This window comes from Apium graveolens, chromosome 9 (assembly GCF_009905375.1).
Source record: "Apium graveolens cultivar Ventura chromosome 9, ASM990537v1, whole genome shotgun sequence".
In the NCBI taxonomy this organism is placed as follows: Eukaryota; Viridiplantae; Streptophyta; class Magnoliopsida; order Apiales; family Apiaceae; genus Apium; species Apium graveolens.
The window spans coordinates 131,286,735-131,304,640 of NC_133655.1; the positions used below are offsets into that span (position 1 = coordinate 131,286,735).

General features: G+C 35.0%; 1 protein-coding gene and 1 long non-coding RNA gene across 2 annotated transcripts; both read left to right on the top strand.

Annotated features, from left to right (window-relative positions):
* The first annotated feature begins 4,684 nt into the window (after positions 1 to 4,684).
* On the top strand, positions 4,685 to 8,025 carry LOC141687025 (ferredoxin--NADP reductase, root-type isozyme, chloroplastic-like). The gene is made up of 5 exons (XM_074492161.1): positions 4,685 to 5,013; positions 5,125 to 5,178; positions 5,989 to 6,321; positions 6,558 to 6,777; positions 7,335 to 8,025. Exons 1-5 carry the CDS (start codon positions 4,990 to 4,992, stop codon positions 7,832 to 7,834), a joined length of 1,131 nt encoding a protein of 376 aa, XP_074348262.1. The 5' UTR covers positions 4,685 to 4,989; the 3' UTR covers positions 7,835 to 8,025.
* Positions 8,026 to 10,648: 2,623 nt separating this feature from the next.
* Positions 10,649 to 15,390, top strand: LOC141686586 (uncharacterized). Its single transcript, XR_012560738.1, has 3 exons — positions 10,649 to 11,934; positions 12,250 to 13,483; positions 13,671 to 15,390. It is a non-coding gene; the product is annotated as an uncharacterized LOC141686586 (long non-coding RNA).
* The last annotated feature ends 2,516 nt before the right edge of the window (positions 15,391 to 17,906 follow it).

Below are 17,906 nucleotides of genomic sequence, written 5' to 3' on the forward strand. Positions count from 1 at the left end.
AACATAAGAAGAGATATGCATGAAGAAGGAATTCCGTGAAGAATAGAATACTTGGAAGAAAAGATATCTGATTGATATATTTTAGGAAGCAGAATTATATTCCATTTTAATTAGCGATTATCTTATAACTGTGTAGTATATAAACACGGACATAGGGTTTACACTATAAGTGTTATCGTTATTCGAGAAGATTATTCATTGTAACCCTAGCAGCTCTCGTGATATTGTTCATCACTGAGAGGTAACAGTTCCATACTGTAACAGAGTTTATTATTTCAATAAAGTTTATTTTCTGTTACTTAAGTTCTTAAAGTTCGATTTGAGTGTACTATACACTGTATTCACCCCCTCTACAGTGTGTGTGTGACCTAACAATTTACATGAGAAGATCGAGACTAAAACAAAAGAAGATATGCATGAAAAGAGTTAGAAGACTGGAAGACTTGTAGAAGATATGTGATTGATATATTTTAGGAGATAGAATTATATTCCATATCAATTATAATATATCTTGTAACTGTGTACTATATAAACACAGACTTTGGGTTTACACTATAGGTGTTATCAATATCGAGAAGATTATACATTGTAACCTAGCAGCTCTTAGTGATATTTGTTCATCACTGAGAGAGAACAACAGTTCTTATTATAACAGAGTTTATTCAATATAGTTAATCTTTGTTACATACTTGTGTTAAATCGATTTGATTGTATTAACATTGTATTCAACCCCCTTCTACAGTGTTGTGTGACCTAACAGACTGTGAGATTTATTTCTCGTACCGGTGCATTTCATCATTATATTATAAATTCTATTATGTATTCATTTACTTATGTTTTAATGTTGCAATTGTTTTGTTTCATTTGCTTACTTCCTTGTTTATTTTTGCAACATAACTTTCCTTTATTTGTTGTTTTTTAGGGAGATTTGTTGAGGAGTATAGCTGATCAGACGGTATCAGTTCTTCCAAATGTTCCTCGTTTAGCTGCTGATGGTTGTAATGATGTTAGGGATTTCAGATTATATGGTTTTGATGGATAGGCATTGGATGAGTGTAAAGTTAAAGAGAGGGATGCGAGGAAAGATCTCGGCCGTCGTCCTAGATGTGGAGGTGGTGGAGGAGGTCGAGTCCGAGGCCAAGGACGAGGCCGAGGCCGAGATCGTGGAGCTGATGAAGTTGATCAGATTGTTCTAGTGGATATAGTTGGGGATGATGTAGTTAGAGATGATCTTGTGATGACGCATCTTGGAGATGATCATGATAGCTTTGTTGATGCTAGCGGAGCAGTTCATTCTGATCGTGTTGATATTAACGTCATTTAGGAGAGACCGAGAGATCCTTTTCCATTGTTTGATCTCCATCTGACGCCTACTCCACACTCTCCACCTGAGTAGGCTATTCCACACTGTCCACCTGAGCAGCATACTATTCAGTGTGCTTGTACTGATGTCATTCAGGAGAGGCTGATTGATCCTTATCCTACATTTGATCTCCATCTGACGCCTACTCCACATCCTCCTCCCGAGCAGGCTATTCCACACTCTCCCACTGAGCCGCATACTATTCAGCGTGCTTATACTGATGTCATTCATGAGAGGCCGAGGGATCCTTATCCTTCATTTGATCTCCATCTGACGGCTACTCCACACCCTCCTCCCGAGGAGACTACTAGTGAGCATCATTTTACTGATCAGCCTCCCCCTGTATGTCGTCCTGAGAGGCCTACTGAGTGTCCAGCTAGAGATACTTCTATTACTTCTTTTGATCTAAATGATGCTTCTGCTATTGTTGGATCTTCTTAGAGTTCTGATGGTAGTGTTAGAACACGAAAGTTTGAAATTTGCTAAGTATCCCAAAAACGTCCAAAGAGAGCTCGTAGGCATCCAAAGTGTGGGACTGACGGGGTGAAGGGCGCAAAAAAGTGACTTGTAAGTATTTTTGCTTTTTACATATTTCTTTATGTAACATATTGATACCATATTCTAGTTGTATTGTTGCTAGTAACCATTTAGGCTCGGATAGGTGATAACCTTGAAGATTACTAAAAAAACAAATTAAAAATCCCTCCTAAATACTATATGAAATTGTATGTAAATCTTACCAAATCACCTACATACACTAAGCCCATCAGGATTCAGGTGTCATAATTGCATTATGATATCACAAATTATCAGCACACAAGCCTTGCTTTGACTGAGAGAGAGACGGATGGTATATCACTTTCATTTAATAAATATTATTTAGATAGTAGCAGACTTTAGTAATTACATTTCTCTGCATTGGTAACATGATAAGTTGATGCTAGGATTTAGTATTGTTTTGCATGCCTAACATGGTTTATGAGTTAGAGACGAGGTAGTGATACAGTTTCATTTCGCTATTATACATTGTAATTGTGAAAATCATTTAATGATGAAATGTACTTAATGTTCATCATCAGATTCACCCTCTTTTATTAATATAGAATAGTGGCAGATCTCAGTCTTCATTGTATTGCATAGTTGCAGGATTCTGCTGCCTTTGCAGATTAGCCAAAGTAACATATTCTCTTGTTAATTTATTTTTTTTGCAGTTCTGAAGATATAACATAGTTTGTTTAGCTCCGACTTTCCCTACCTCTGCATGTACTCAAGAGCAACGCGGCAGCAGCACAACAGCAACGCAGAAGCAGAACGCAGCAGAAGTTTAATTTATGTTATTTAATTTTTGTTTTAATTAACGATGCTTGTGAATTTATGTCTACATAGTTTTTGTGGTTACAAGAATAGTATATGAAGCTGTTGTTCCTTTGTTACAAGAGAATGTTGGGTTAATATTCAGAGTATATGAAGCTGCGTTTTATTGTACAAGTTATTTTATTTTTTGATATTTTGTTTGGTTTCATTCTATGCACTGCAGGACTTCAGGTTGTTAATTGTCTGTTTACATAGCTGAAGTGAACTGTTAGGCAAAACGAAGTTTGGATTAATGTTTTCATAGAAAACATTAAAGGAAATCATGTTCAAATGTTAAAATAGGGAACCATTTGTCATTTTTCCAAAAAAAAATTAATAAACTCCCCTAAACAAAACACGAGATTGCGTTTTTCTCTTTAAAACAAAAAATTGTCTTTTATTTATTTTTTTTTTTTTTAAGAAAAAGACCGTAAAAACATGAATTCGTTTTGCGTTTTTCCTGCAATATAGATAAAAACGAATTTTCGTGTGCCGTTTTGAAAGAAAAACAAAAATAGTTATCGTGGCTCAATAACGACACACGAAACTCTGTTTTTATTATTAGAAACATGATTCCAAGTTCCGTTTTTATATTTAGAAGTGTAATCGTGAGATCCTGCTTTGTTCCAAAATTATTTTGTTTTTCTTCAGCTCCCGTTGCTTCTACAGATGCGAAACTTAAAATGAAATTATATATTGAATTGACATTTTATTATTATACTAAAATTTATTGTAATTTCGGAATGGATTCCAGTTCGGGTTCGAGATCGAAATCGACATCTGTAGTTGCGTGGATCTATATAGACGGTAATATTCAACATTCTCAATTAGAGGGTTGCGTATATGATAGAGTTGTTTCTTTGCATGTTAAACTTGATAGTACCATGAATTACCGTAATTTATGTGATTTGTTGTTTTCAAAAATGAAAATTGATAGAGATAATTATGATTTAAAGTTGTATTCCCGAAGTCAAAATCCTAATGATATGAAATTCGGTATTGTGCCTCTTGATGATGATGATTTGATGTTTTGAGTTATTCTTTCAAAGGGACCCCCTTTCTTTTTGAAAATATATATATGGAAAAAGTTTCTGAAATGCCGTTCTGCAATTTTTTATTTTTGTTTAGTTTCTTACTATTCGATAAAAACAGCAGCCGAAATTGTGTTTTTAACGAATACATAGTTTAAAAGTCCGTTTATATATATATAAACGGAAGTCGAAACTACGTTTTTATATATAAACAATTGTTTTTTTGGCATAAACATTTTCTGAAATGCCGTTTTGCAATTTTTTGATTTCTGTTTGGCTTCTTACTATTCGATAAAAACAGCAGCCGAAATTGCGTTTTTAACGAATACATAGTTTAAAATCCGTTTTTATATATAAAAATAGAAGTCAAAACTACGCTTTTATATATAAACAATTGTTTTTTTCGCATAAACATTTTTTGAAATTCCGTTTTGCAATTTTTTAATTTCTGTTTGGCTTCTTACTATTTGATAAAAACAGCCGCCGAAATTGCATTTTTACCGAAAACATAGTTTAAAAGTCCGTTTTTATGTATAAAAACAGAAACCGAAACTGCGTTTTTCTTTTTATTTAAAAAAAATAAAAAATGCCTTTTTAAAAAACAAGAATTGTATTTGCGTTTTCCAATAGAAAAATAGCACCCGAATCTGCATTTTTCATTTTAAAAAAATACTCAATAGTTTAAAACGAAAACAAAAACCGAGACTGTGTTTTCTTTAAAACTGAAAACAAACCATATTCCCCGTTTTGAAGTGATATTTAGGGCCGATTTTTACTAAGGCGATTTTGCCCCAAATAGTGACACTTAGACTACCACCCAAATTATGAGACATCTAAACCTAATTATTAAAAAAAAGTTCTGATTTGAGCAGCTCTTGAAATAGGTGCAACAAAAAAGCTCACCTCTTCCCGCACCAAATCAAACAATGGGAAACACAATACCTGTATTTCGTTATATTATAAGAAAGAAGGCGTTTAGGTTAAGAGATGTAGGACCGATGAATACCCTCACTCTGGGCCTAGACCAGTTCTTTGTAGAGAGAATGCAGCTTAAATTATACTAGTAATAGTGCTTGCTCAAGTTGTCTCTTGACATACGAGGACAAACTCCTACGACTCCTCTTACAAACATAGTTTTGTCCTTTCCATAACCCTAAAGGTTGTTCCTCATTACCCAACTTAACTGCTCCTATATATATATACTTGCACAAACACTACTTTTTACCTCTTTTTCATCTCATCATGGCTAATTCTGCTATTGCACAGGTTGGTCTTCTGGCCTTTATCTAATTTTGGTTTAGTTTCTTAATTGTAATTACATTGTAATTAGTTTTACATACTTATGTCATTAATTTTATTTAATTTCTCTGGTTGTAGCTTTCTGTGTCTGTTCCTCTCAGTGATTCGTATATTCGGAGATCGCTGTTTAAGGTACTTGAGATTTTAATTTATTTATGTGATAATGATGATTATGTTTTGTAATTGTATTTCTTTTAATATTTGATTTTGTAAATTTTTTGATTGTATATGATTGTAAGCTTGTGAATAGAGAGTCCTGAAATAATCGAAATTAGAATGATAACTGAGAACTACTGATTTGTAGTGTTAAGACCACTTATTTTTTGGACACCGATCATTAGTGATTAGTGATTTGTGTCATTTTAAGGGGGCTGTATTTAAATCCTCACTAGTGATTTACATCTAAATTGCCGCCGGTGTGAGCTCGTTTTCATTTCAAAATGGTTCTTAGTTAAGCATTAATTACTCGTGGAGTGAGTTTTAAGATTAGTTTGATCCTCACACTGGGTTTTTAGTAAGATGTAGATGATCTTTTAGGTGATGATATAGACTATAACACATTTGTTGGATTTTTACTCCTTTTGTGAGACAACATTTAATTAGACATTTGTTGAAACCTTTGCTTGTTTGCTACCTTATGTACTTTATGTAATTTATTAGCTGAACTATACTGCGGCAAGATAGTCTCAAAACCATTTATACATCCAGTTTGTAGATACCCCAGATACCCCCTTTGTCTTTTAAATTATGAAAACCTGCTCAAAACTTACATAGGAATTATTATTTTCTGTAATAGTAATCGCAATTATCCTGTATATTTATATTTTGTATGTGCATCTAAATCCATATATGCACACACATTCGAATATATTGGGGAAAACAATTAAATGGGGTTGTATTGAAAATTAATCTTAACGGCAATTCCAATTCAACTTATTGCAGACACATAGCATTAGTTTTCGTGATAAATCATGGAGATCGGTCTTGCCTATGGACTTGAAGACAAAGAATGCACCGTCAAGAGATCAGTCGGTTATTTGCATGTCTGTGCAACAAGCCCAAAAATTTAAGGTTACAGTTTCACCATTAGCTTTTGAAGATGCAAAAGAACCTCCATTGAACTTACACAAGCCAAAGGAACCATATACAGCAACAATTGTATCTGTTGATAGGCTTGTTGGTCCAAAAGCTCCAGGAGAGACTTGTCACATTGTGATAGATCATGGTGGTAATGTACCCTATTGGGAAGGACAAAGCTATGGTGTAATTCCTCCTGTAAGTCATAGCCTCCACATTTTTTTTCTCAATCTTCATTGTCTGACATAGTTTTCGACTCCTCACATATTGATATATTATTTCCGGTGTCAGTATTTGGAACTATTGAAAATTCTGTCCTGTTTGAAGAGTTGCATAACTAGTTTGTTTTTTTACTTAATTTTTTTTAGTTTATATTTCACAAGCTTTCTTTTACCTTGTCACTTTTCCTTGATGTGTTATTTTTTGTTTCTCAGGGTGAAAACCCCAAAAAGCCAGGGAATCCCCAGAATGTACGTCTCTATTCAATTGCTTCCTCAAGGTATGGAGACTCTTATGATGGAAAGACTGCCAGTTTGTGTGTAAGGAGAGCTGTTTATTATGATCCTGAGACAGGAAAAGAAGATCCTTCAAAAAATGGAGTGTGCAGCAACTTTCTGTGTGACTCAAAACCTGGAGACAAGGTCAAGATAGCAGGTAAATCTCATAGAAATAATTGTTAGATATTTTTTTTGTAATACCTGAAAGAATTGTTTTAGCAATCAATCGATGATCCAAATGTGATTGGTTCTAATGCAAGCAGTACGCTAATTTGGGTTTTTATAAATTTATAGACTTGAACAGTTTAACTTGTAAGATCTAGAATTTTGTATTCATAACCAGTATGGAATATCTGAAAATGCTCTTGTTGTCACCCTCATCATCTTACATGTCTATTTAATTAAGATTCCCAAATTTTAGTTACATTCATGTTGTTTTCTTGAAACACTAAGATGCAAGTTAAATCAGATTGAAATGCATTCATATTTATGAGTTGGTAACGATCCTTATTTAAAGGTTGAAAACGTGTATCTGTTCGATCACGGCCTTTTTTAAAGTATTATATGAATTTATATTTTCATCCATGCGTATTTTAAAACATACTGATGTTTTTTTAGTTTAATCTCAAAAGAAGTTTGACTAGTGAGCAAGTTATTATAAATGAGTACTCTTCTGTGATTTTCTTCGTGTTCATTATATGCAATATTGTGCAGGTCCTTCTGGGAAAATTATGCTTTTACCTGAAGATGATCCAAATGCTACCCACATTATGATTGCAACTGGTACAGGTGTGGCTCCTTATAGAGGCTACCTTCGTCGCATGTTCATGGAATCTGTCCCCAACTATAAGTTCACCGGTCTTGCTTGGCTGTTCCTTGGGGTTGCTAACACTGACAGTCTGCTATACGACGAAGAGTTTACCAAGTACCTTCAGGACTATCCAGACAATTTTAGGTTTGACCGTGCTCTTAGCCGAGAACAAAAGAACAAGAGTGGTGGAAAGATGTATGTTCAAGATAAGATAGAAGAATATAGTGACGAAATCTTTAAACTTTTGGATGGAGGGGCACACATTTATTTCTGTGGTCTGAAGGGGATGATGCCTGGTATTCAAGACACCCTAAAGAGGGTTGCAGAACAGAGAGGTGAGAGCTGGGATACAAAGCTCTCACAGCTGAAGAAGAACAAGCAGTGGCATGTAGAAGTTTATTGATTTTAATATGTTATATGTATCCATTGATGATGTTACAAGGAGTTGGTATCATTAGCATTTGGGGCAGTTGTACTCCATCTTTAGATGAAATATCTACCCTATATTATCAGCAAGGCTGAAAATTTGTTTGATCTTTTGTAACATGTTATTTCAACTTTGTTATGTTTATCAAATAACTACTTTCTAGCATACATCGAAGCTTCACGATTAGTGTTTTCTCTGATAATTGAAAAAAAAACTTTTCATCATAGAAGATTCAGAGTCAAACTTCCCCTTTTTCGGGGATAATCAGGTAAAATTATCTTCAGATTTTTCATCATTTTTAGCTGCAATTTATTCGAGTTTTTGAACTAGTATCTTTTGATTTAGGGCCATTGAAAAGTTCCCATACATTGATATGTCTGAACTCTGTTTCATCAATTATATATATATATATATATATATATATATGTTCATATAATTGATCATTTGCCCCTCATCATATGATTGTATTTGTTGACATGCATTTGAAGAGTTTGTCATTGATATTTACATGCCCAGGTGATATATTTATTGTGGTCTAATTCATATGACAAAAAATTGAAACTTCTAAATGGTTTCTTTTTTTTTATGTAAGGGATTATTTGACATTATTTTTTTTGACGAATTATTTGACATTATTAGTTCTGTATTTGGTTTGATATTCATTAGTCTTCTATGATTCTTTCTGGTTTTGGCAGTTAATATAAGAATGTTTCTTGGATAATTGGTGGTTTTTGAGCAGCAGGATGAGTAAGCTTCCACTTTTATCTTTAGGGAAAGCATAACTAGCATTCGCCTTGTAGAAAATTAATATTATTCTTCTTCCGGGGCTAGAATAAGGGGTTCTGGAAAATTTGCATGCATATATAATTTTTCCAACTAGAAAGAATTTATTATGGTTTTTTGGGAATTCTATTTTGGATCCAATGAAGGGAACTTTGAAATTACATTTGTGAAGACAAGTTGGTATCCATGCTAGTCACCAATAACTTTTAGTTTTGCTAATATTATGATGGTTCTGTGAGCTTTTGCATATATTGAATTTGTACCTACAAACTTATGATATATTGTTTTGTGCATTGCTGGCTAATGTATTGTCATATGCTAGTTCTGTTCAATTTTATTGTTTCAACCAATATCATGAAATAAAAGTTTACAAGACCAAATGGTTAAACTTTTCACTTTGCTATTCATTCAGGTAAAAAAAGATTACAGGATCTGTTGCTTAAGAGAGAAAATCGTGTTTGTGCAGATTGTAGTGCTTCAGACCCCAAATGGGCGTATGTTTAATCAACTTAATATTCTCTTTACATTTTATCTATTGCAATTTGTCTTTAGTGTCTACTCAATGTCAAGCAAAAATCTGCTAATCTATGTTTTCTGATTTGTGCACTGATTGTGCACCCTATCTTTTTCTTATATTAAAATCCGATTTGTTCCCCTAGTTTACTTAGATCAGACTATTGGTGAGACCGTGAGATTGGTTCTGTAAAGGCTAGAGCTTAACACTTTGCTTAGCCTTCTCTTTACCAATTGTATATATTTGCTTCTGGGCTTTCTCTTGGCTTTCTCTTATAATTACTCCCTAAGCCTTTATAAGCATGTCCTATTAGCTTACTAAGCATCAACTTTATAACACTTAAACAGGTAACGTAATATGTGATGATGGTCGATAAGAATCTGTAGAGTTGAGTTGGTCCGCACAGTGCTTTTTTGTGAACTATGGTGACTGATGAAGTCGAACCAGTTCCATCTAGAGATAGGTCCAACTGCAGTCACTGTACATCTGAGACTAGTTATATCGCTAGTCAAATACTATTAGCTTGCAGTATTTACAAATTTAGAGATTTTGGAAGTACCATTTGATTTCTAGTTCAAAAATAAAATATGGGTTGAAAATCTCTGGTCAGCTAATATTGGAGTGTATATATGTTTGAAATGTTGCGCCGTGCACAGAAAACTTGGAACTGGTATTTCAAAGGTAATCCTTTACTGTATAATTCTGTCATCCTTCTTCGCCATCTCAATGACTTGCCAAAATGGGTTCCTGCCTATCATAAAAGTGTACTGAATGCATTTAGTATGTTTCTATTGAAGAATTTTATTTCCTTCAAACTATCACGAGGCAAATACCTGTGGAACAACTACTATGCAAAATGTAGAAAATATGAATCAATTCAGAAATGATTGGGAAGTTTCTGTACAACACTTGTAATATTTGTTTCCTAGTTCACACACACTTTGGGCAAAGACAACTGATTTTGGAAGCGGAACACGAACTTATTTCCGCTATTCCGGATTCTTATTGAGCGGAAGCCCCCAAAAAGGGTTTTCAAAAAATGGATGATCGGATGAGCGGCGAGTTCGGTTTGTTAAGATGAAGCTAGTGAGCCTCGCGAAGGTGCGGTGGAACGGTTTTGAGTCTTTATACTGTATTTTATCTCGGAAAGGCTATTCCCTCGTCCATAGCTAGACTGTGATAGAGTTCAACGGCGAGCAAAAGCGGAAAGTAGCTTTAATCTTAGTAATTAGTATTAATTTAGAGCATTTCCAAGAGACTTCTCATCTTTACTCTAAATATAATATATAATATTGGCTCAATAGTGTGTTAATATGTGTTATTCTCCAACAATGCTCTTTATATGAACTCTTAATTAATTTTTTAATATTAAATGGAAGTTGAATTCATAAAGGCCAAAAGATAGTGGAGAGAGAAAGAAATTGTTTTCATTAATATATAATATAATATTATTTAAGAGTGGGAAAGAAGTTATTAAAAGTGAGGGAGAAGAGACTCTTAGTGAATTTAAGAGCCACTAAGAGTCTCTTGGAGTAAAAAAAATCATCTTATTCCTCAAATTCCAAGTTAAGAGGCTATTGGAGATGCTCTTAGAATAACTAACAGGCCTGTACATGCCTACTTAAAGGCTTCATCTCCCTATTATATGTATATACTTAGAGTTTTCTCTAAGTTAATATGGTATCAGAGCCAGCCTCTCAGAACTAGTCCTTGCCCATAATTTGATCTCAGTTAGCCACAGAAAACATGTCAGAAAATTATGAAATCAGTGACGCCGATACTGTTGTTCCCACATCCAGTTATCAAATCCCAGCCACTAAAATAAACCACTCTGAATCCCATTATGTCCAGATTACTACCATACGACTGAATGGGTTGAATTTCTTGAGATGGCCGCAATCGGTGAGGATGTACGTGTGTGGGAGAGGCAAGATGGGTCACTTGACGACAACTAATGCCAATTACGCTATGTGAGATGCAGAGAACTCCATGATTATGGCTTGGTTAGTAAATTCTATGACCAAAGATATTAGTGCTAACTATATGTGTTATTCAACAGTAAAAGAATTATGGGATAAAGTAACTCAGATGTACTCTGATAAGGGAAATCAGTCCTAATTATTTGAACTACAATTGAAACTTGTTAATATTAAGCAATGTGATGAGGATGTTACAAAATATTTCAACTCTTTGATGAGGATCTAGCAGAATCTTGATCTCTTTGATGACTATGAGTGGGAGAGCAGTAAGGATCTCGCTCACCATAAGAAGAAAATGGAAGCTATGCGAATCTTCAAATTCTTTGCTGGACTACATGTTGAATTTGATGAAGTTCGTGGACGTATTATCGGTAGGCAGCCCTTACTCCTGTTAGGAGAAGTATTTTCTGAAGTCAGGCGTGAGGAAATTCGTAGAAATGTCATGCCTAGAAAAAGGCAAGTGAACATAAGATTCTGCCTTTATCTCTAATGCTAATGCTGCTCACTTCTCTGAAAGGCAGCCTATGCCTAATGGTCGAGCACGTGTTTGGTGCGATCACTGTAACAAAGCGAGACATACTCGTGAAACATGTTAGAAATTACATGGAAAACCGGCGGACTGGAAGAGCACACGAACTAATGCAAAAAAGAAAAACCCCGCGCTCATATCCCTACTGCTAACGAAGCCTCAGCTTCAAATTTGAATAATATTCTCAGCAAGGAATAGCTTGAACAAATTCTGAATTTGCTGAAATCTGATTCCAAGTCTAGTGCTCCTCGAGTTGCCCTGGCGCAAACAGGTAGAAATTACAATGCTTTTTCTAGTACGTATCTTTACACCATGGATCATCGATTTTGGTGCCTCCGATCATATGACAAATAATTTCACATTTTTTAATTCCTATTTTCCTTGTTCTGGCCATGACAAAGTTCGTATTGCAGACGGTAGTTTTTCATCAACTGCAGGAAAATGATCTATAAAAATATCCAACAATATCAAATTGAAATTTGTTCTTCATGTCCCTAAATTATCTTGCAACCTTCTTTCTGTTAGCCAACTCTCTAAGGATTCTAATTGTTGTGTTATTTTCTCTGATTCTTACTGTGAGTTTCAGGACCAGATTTCGGGGAAGACGATTGGCAGTGCTAAAATGATCAATGGCCTCTATTATTTTAATGACAATTATCACGAGTTTAGACAAGTTCAAGGTCTCAGTGGTAGTACTAGTTTTGGTTCTTCTTTTTAAAACAATAATGCTTTGGCATCAACGTCTAGGACACCCTAGTTTTCCATATTTGAAACATCTTTCCCTGGTCTTTTTAAGGATGTAGAGCTAAAGTCTCTTTATTGTGAACATTGTTTTCTTTCCAAAAGTCGTCGTATTCCCTACAAATCTATCGGATATTAAATGTCTCGTCCTTTTTATCTCATTCAAAGATGTGTGGGGACCTTCAAAGGTTACCACTTTAACCGGAAAAAAATGGTTTGTCACCTTCATAGATGACCATAGTCGTTTATGTTGGGTATATCTTATGAATGCAAAATCTGAAGTTGGGAAATTGTTCAAAGATTTTCATAAAATGTTTGAAAATCAATTTCAAAGTAAAATAAATATTCTTCGAACCGATAATGGTACTGTACACCCCCCAACAAAATGGTATAGCAGAGCGAAAAAAATCGTCATCTACTGGAAGTAAGTCGAGCTTTAATGTTTACAATGAATGTACTCAAATATCTATGGGGGGATGTCGTTCTTACTTCATGTTGTTTAATAAATAGAATATCTACTCGTGTGTTGAACTATCAAACTCCTGTTAGTTGTTTTAAAAAGAAATTCCCAGCAAGCCGTTTAATCTCCAAACTTCATCCAAAAATATTTGGTTGCACAGCTTTCGTTCACGTTCCTTCACAATTTCGTTCCTAGAGCAGAAAAGTGCATTTTTCTGGATTATGCTTCCAATAAGCAGGGCTATAAGTGCTGGAATCTGATAACAAAAAAATTTCATGTAAGAATAGATGTAATTTTTCTCGAGAAAAAACCATATTTCTCCAAAACGCAGGGGGTAGAAGTTACGAGGATCAGTTTTGGAACCTTAATAGTTCTTGTCCTATACCAAGCATTTACTTATTACCTGATTATAACTACCATCAAACTCTAAATGAGGGTTCAAGCATTCCGACTCATAATAATGTCGGGGCTCCAAATTCTCCACATGTTGAGACACAAGCAGAAGTGCCTCCTGAACTACTTGTTTATACTCGATGACGATTTCATCAAAATAAGGCAGAGCCCATGATTGTTCCACTCCAGTCGTCTAATTCGGAAACTGGTAACTTGGATACATCAGGTAATTCTCCTCTTAATAGTCATAATCATGGTACTCCTGCATTTTCTGATTTAGAACAGCCTATTGCACTTAGAAAAGGGACCAGATCTTATACTCAACACCCTATTACAAAACATCTATCGTACCATAGGCTATCTGATCCTCATAAAGCATTTACTTATAATATTTCTGATGTTTTTGTTTCAAGAAACATTAAGGAAGCACTTGCTGATCCGAATTGGAAATTAGCGGTTTTCGAAGAGATGAGAGCTCTTCTTAAGAATAATACATGGGAGGTTGTCGATCTTCCCCGGGGAAAAAAGACAGTTGATTGTAATTACAGTAAAATATAATGTTGATGGCAGTGTCGAAAGATACGAAGCGAGGCTGGTGGCAAAAGGCTTTACTCAAACTTATGTCACCGATTATCGAGAGACCTTCGCACCTGTTACTAAGTTGAAATCAGTACGCATTTTAATTTCTCTGGAAGTTCAAAATGATTGACCCTTATATCAGCTTGACATAAAAACGCAATTCTGAATAAGGATTTGGAAGAAGAGGTGTTCATGGAGCTACCTCCTGGTTTGGGAAATATAGATATGGTAAAGTATGTAGGCTGAAAAAATCCATATACGGCCTAAAGCTGTCCTCACGAACCTGGCTTAAACGATTTGGGGAGGTTGTAAAATGACATGTCTATAAGCAGAGTCAGGAAGATGATGGCATGTTCTTCAAACACTCAAATAGTGGAAAAAGGTAATTTTAATCATCTATATTGATGATATAGTTTGATAGGAGATGATTACACAGAAATCCAAAATATAAAAGGTCAGTTAGCGAAAGAATTTGAAGTAAAAGATCTTGGAAATCTCAAATATTTCCTTGGTATGGAATTTGCACGTTCTAAAGATGGGCATGTTGTCTCACAACGCAAGTATGTTTTGGATCTTTTACATGAAACTGGTCTATTTGGATGCAGACATGCTGAAACACCTATGGAAGCCAATGTGAAGCTTCGGCCTGCAATCTTTGAAGAGCAAGTGAACAAAGAGCAGTATCAATAGCTTGTGGAAAAATTGATATATTTGTCTCACACTCGGCCAGATATTGCATTTGCAGTAAGTGTGGTAAGTCAATTTATGCATAATCCTGGAGTTCAACATTTTGATGTTGTCAAGAGGGTGCTACGATACTTAAAAGGTACACGGGATTGTTGTTTAGAAAAAATGAGTTTCTTGAAATAGAAGTTTACACCGATGTTGATTGGGAAGGAAGTGTTACTGATAGAAGATGAACTTCGGGATATCGTACTTTTGTAGGAGGAAACTTAGTAACTTGGCGCAGCAAAAATCAGAGTATGGTGGCACGAAGTAGCGCTGAAACTGAATTCAGAGCAGTTGCGCTTGGCATTCGTGAGATATTGTGGATTAAAAGACTTCTGGAAGAGCTAAGGATGAGAATAAAATTATCAATGAAGGCATATTATGACAAGAAGTTAGCAATTTTGATAGCTTATAATCCAGTTCTCCACGAAAGGACAAAACATATTGAAATTGATAAGCATTTTATAAAAGAGAAACTGGAGAATGGACTAGTCTGTATGTCGTATGTTCCCACTGGAGACAAGATTGTTGATATTCTCACCAAAGCATTACCAATAAAACAATTTGAGAACTTAGATGGAAAGTTGTCCATGAAAGATATCTTCAGTCCAGCTTGACGGGGAGTGTAGAAAATATGAATCAATTCAGAAATGATTGGGAAGTTACTGTACAACAGCTGTAATATTTGTTTCATAGTTTAGAGATAACGTTCCCTGATTCTTAGGGATTGTTCTTAGTTGAATCTTAGGAATTAGTATTAACTTAGAATAATTAACAGGCATGTATATGCCTACTTAAAGGCTTCATTTCCCTATTATATGTATATACAAGAGAGTTTTTTCTAAGTTAATACAAAGAATTATTATCAGAGTTCTGACTAGCAACACAGGCTTGTCATTTTATTTAGGTTAGGTTTAAACAGAGATTTCTATTGTAATACAGTATTCTTAATTAGGTAAATTCATTAAAGTAATTTAAAATGGTGGAAGAACTACTATGCAAAGAATTATGATCGGAGTTCTGGCTGCTTTGTTACTAGCCTTAAAATTGGACCGTTGGATCTCGCTATCCATATTAACATTTTCATTTTCTCAAACATGTTGCGAGTAACTGTACATAGGTGTCGAACTCAACACCAGTTTACAATTTGCACTCTTAGGAGAGGCACCTATAGCACCAGACAAGCAGCTATTTGGTCTAATGGTACACGAACTTGTATGTCGTTAACTCTTTTTACTATCAAAAGTCATAACTCAATCACTTCTATATAGTATTAAGATAGAAATGGAATAGATAATAATCTTTCATTATGTAGATCTAGAATCTGCAAAATTATTTTAGTTCTTTTGACCCCATGATCAGTGGAGCAGTATGATTTTTTTACATATTTCGAATGTCAAGTTGGCGATTTTCCTAAGTTGTGTGACGCCCTCCAAACCCGGGGTCCTAGGTTTGGGAGTCACTGACCAATTACCGCTAACTATCCCATTATAAAATAATATAAATATGCACCTGACCCCACTGACATTCCACGGATCGTACTTAGGCTATAGTGTAAAACAAGAACAAACACAAATTAACATTTATTATAGACCATAATGTTGCTACTAGGATAGTTCAATAAAAAGTTACACTAAGGAACATAAGTCTCACAAAGTTTTACAAATTTATTTAATTATACAATCTAACTACCCCTTACTCCATCATGGAACTACCAACCCGATCTGGCTCTTGGGGCCTGTCTCTCTGAAGTCTTCTTCTCCTGCCCCGCAAAACCGCGTGGGTATGGATAGGTTTCATCCTCAGTCTTAGCTGAAATATTTAGAATAACAGCACAAGAGTGAGCCAATAAAGAGCTTAGCAAGTATAATAACCTGGATTTATATTGAAACAGTAAATAGCAATGTATACTGTCTGAATCATGAGCAACCTCACAGAGTATAACTAACAATTATCTTTTCTCTTTACCTGGATAATTCCATAATCTGAATGCCAAGAATGGCGATCAACAATAAATAGGATTGGACGTTAGAATTTGTACTACAATCCGCTGATCAGCCGGAATGAAGTTCACTACTATAGGGTACTCAGGCACACATTGGCCTATAATGATGGACTAGTCCCGCTAGCCTCTTACATAACTGGACTAGTTCTGCTAGCCTCTTACGCGACTAGACTAGCCCCGCTAGTCTCTTACGTCAATATTAAATCCTTGAAATAGCATTCCAGAACAATCAAAATGCCTGAATATTGGTATATCGTCAACACCCGTTCTAGGTAAACCCAATTCTGAAGACAAGGTATGACCTCGACCATCCCAATCAAATCACCTATCTAAATCAGGTCAAAACGCACAGATAATTGGAACTTCAGTTATCCATCTTAAAGTAACAAGGATATTACATCTGAATAAAGAATATAATCAAGCTTGGAAAGAAAAGGTAGATTATTGCTTGACAGGATTAAAATAAGAAGTACTTGTCACGATAGAGAAGTAACAGAATTATTTATGAAATATTCCTGACCATTTGAATATGTGAACATTTATCTATTCTGAACTTAAAATATGGAAGAATAACTTGTCTGATATGTGTTAGGAATAAATTCTATTATTGCTAGCTAATCCTGGCTCGTATCGCCTCGTCTGACTTGTATCTACATGTGATGGTACAAACCTGGACAATTCTGTAAACTTAGCCTCATATTCAGCCACTATTAAGTTCTCTTGTTTCAAATTCAAGAATTTTAATTCCATCTAATTCTGCATATATTGAGGGAAATACTTTTCCAGGAACAATGATGTAAATCTCTCCTAGGTGACGATTTCGGTTCCTTCAAAATTTCTTTTAGATTCTCACCAATAATTTACATGTGACGACCTCCAAACCCGGGGTCGTAGGTTTGGGATTCACTGAGCAATTATAGCTAACTATGCCAACTTCCTCCAAAATCTATTACACAAACTCTTAACATATCTTCAATTATTTGAATTTTTCTTTCACTCTTCCCATCTGTTTGAGGATGGTATGCCGTACTCATATTTAATTTGGTTCCAAGACGGTCTTGAAATTGCCTCCGAAATCTTGAATTAAAATGCGGATCTTGATCGGATACAATTGAAACAGGGACTCCATGGCATATCACTATTTCATTTAAATAAAGTTGCACCAACTTTTCTGATGAAAATATTTCATTAATCGGGAGGAAATATGCTGACTTTCTCAATCTATCAATAATGATCCATATCACATCATGATTGGTTCTGGTTCATGGTAATCCTACCACAAAATCAATTGCGAGGTGTCCCATTTCCATTCGGGAATTCCTAAGGGTTGTAGAAA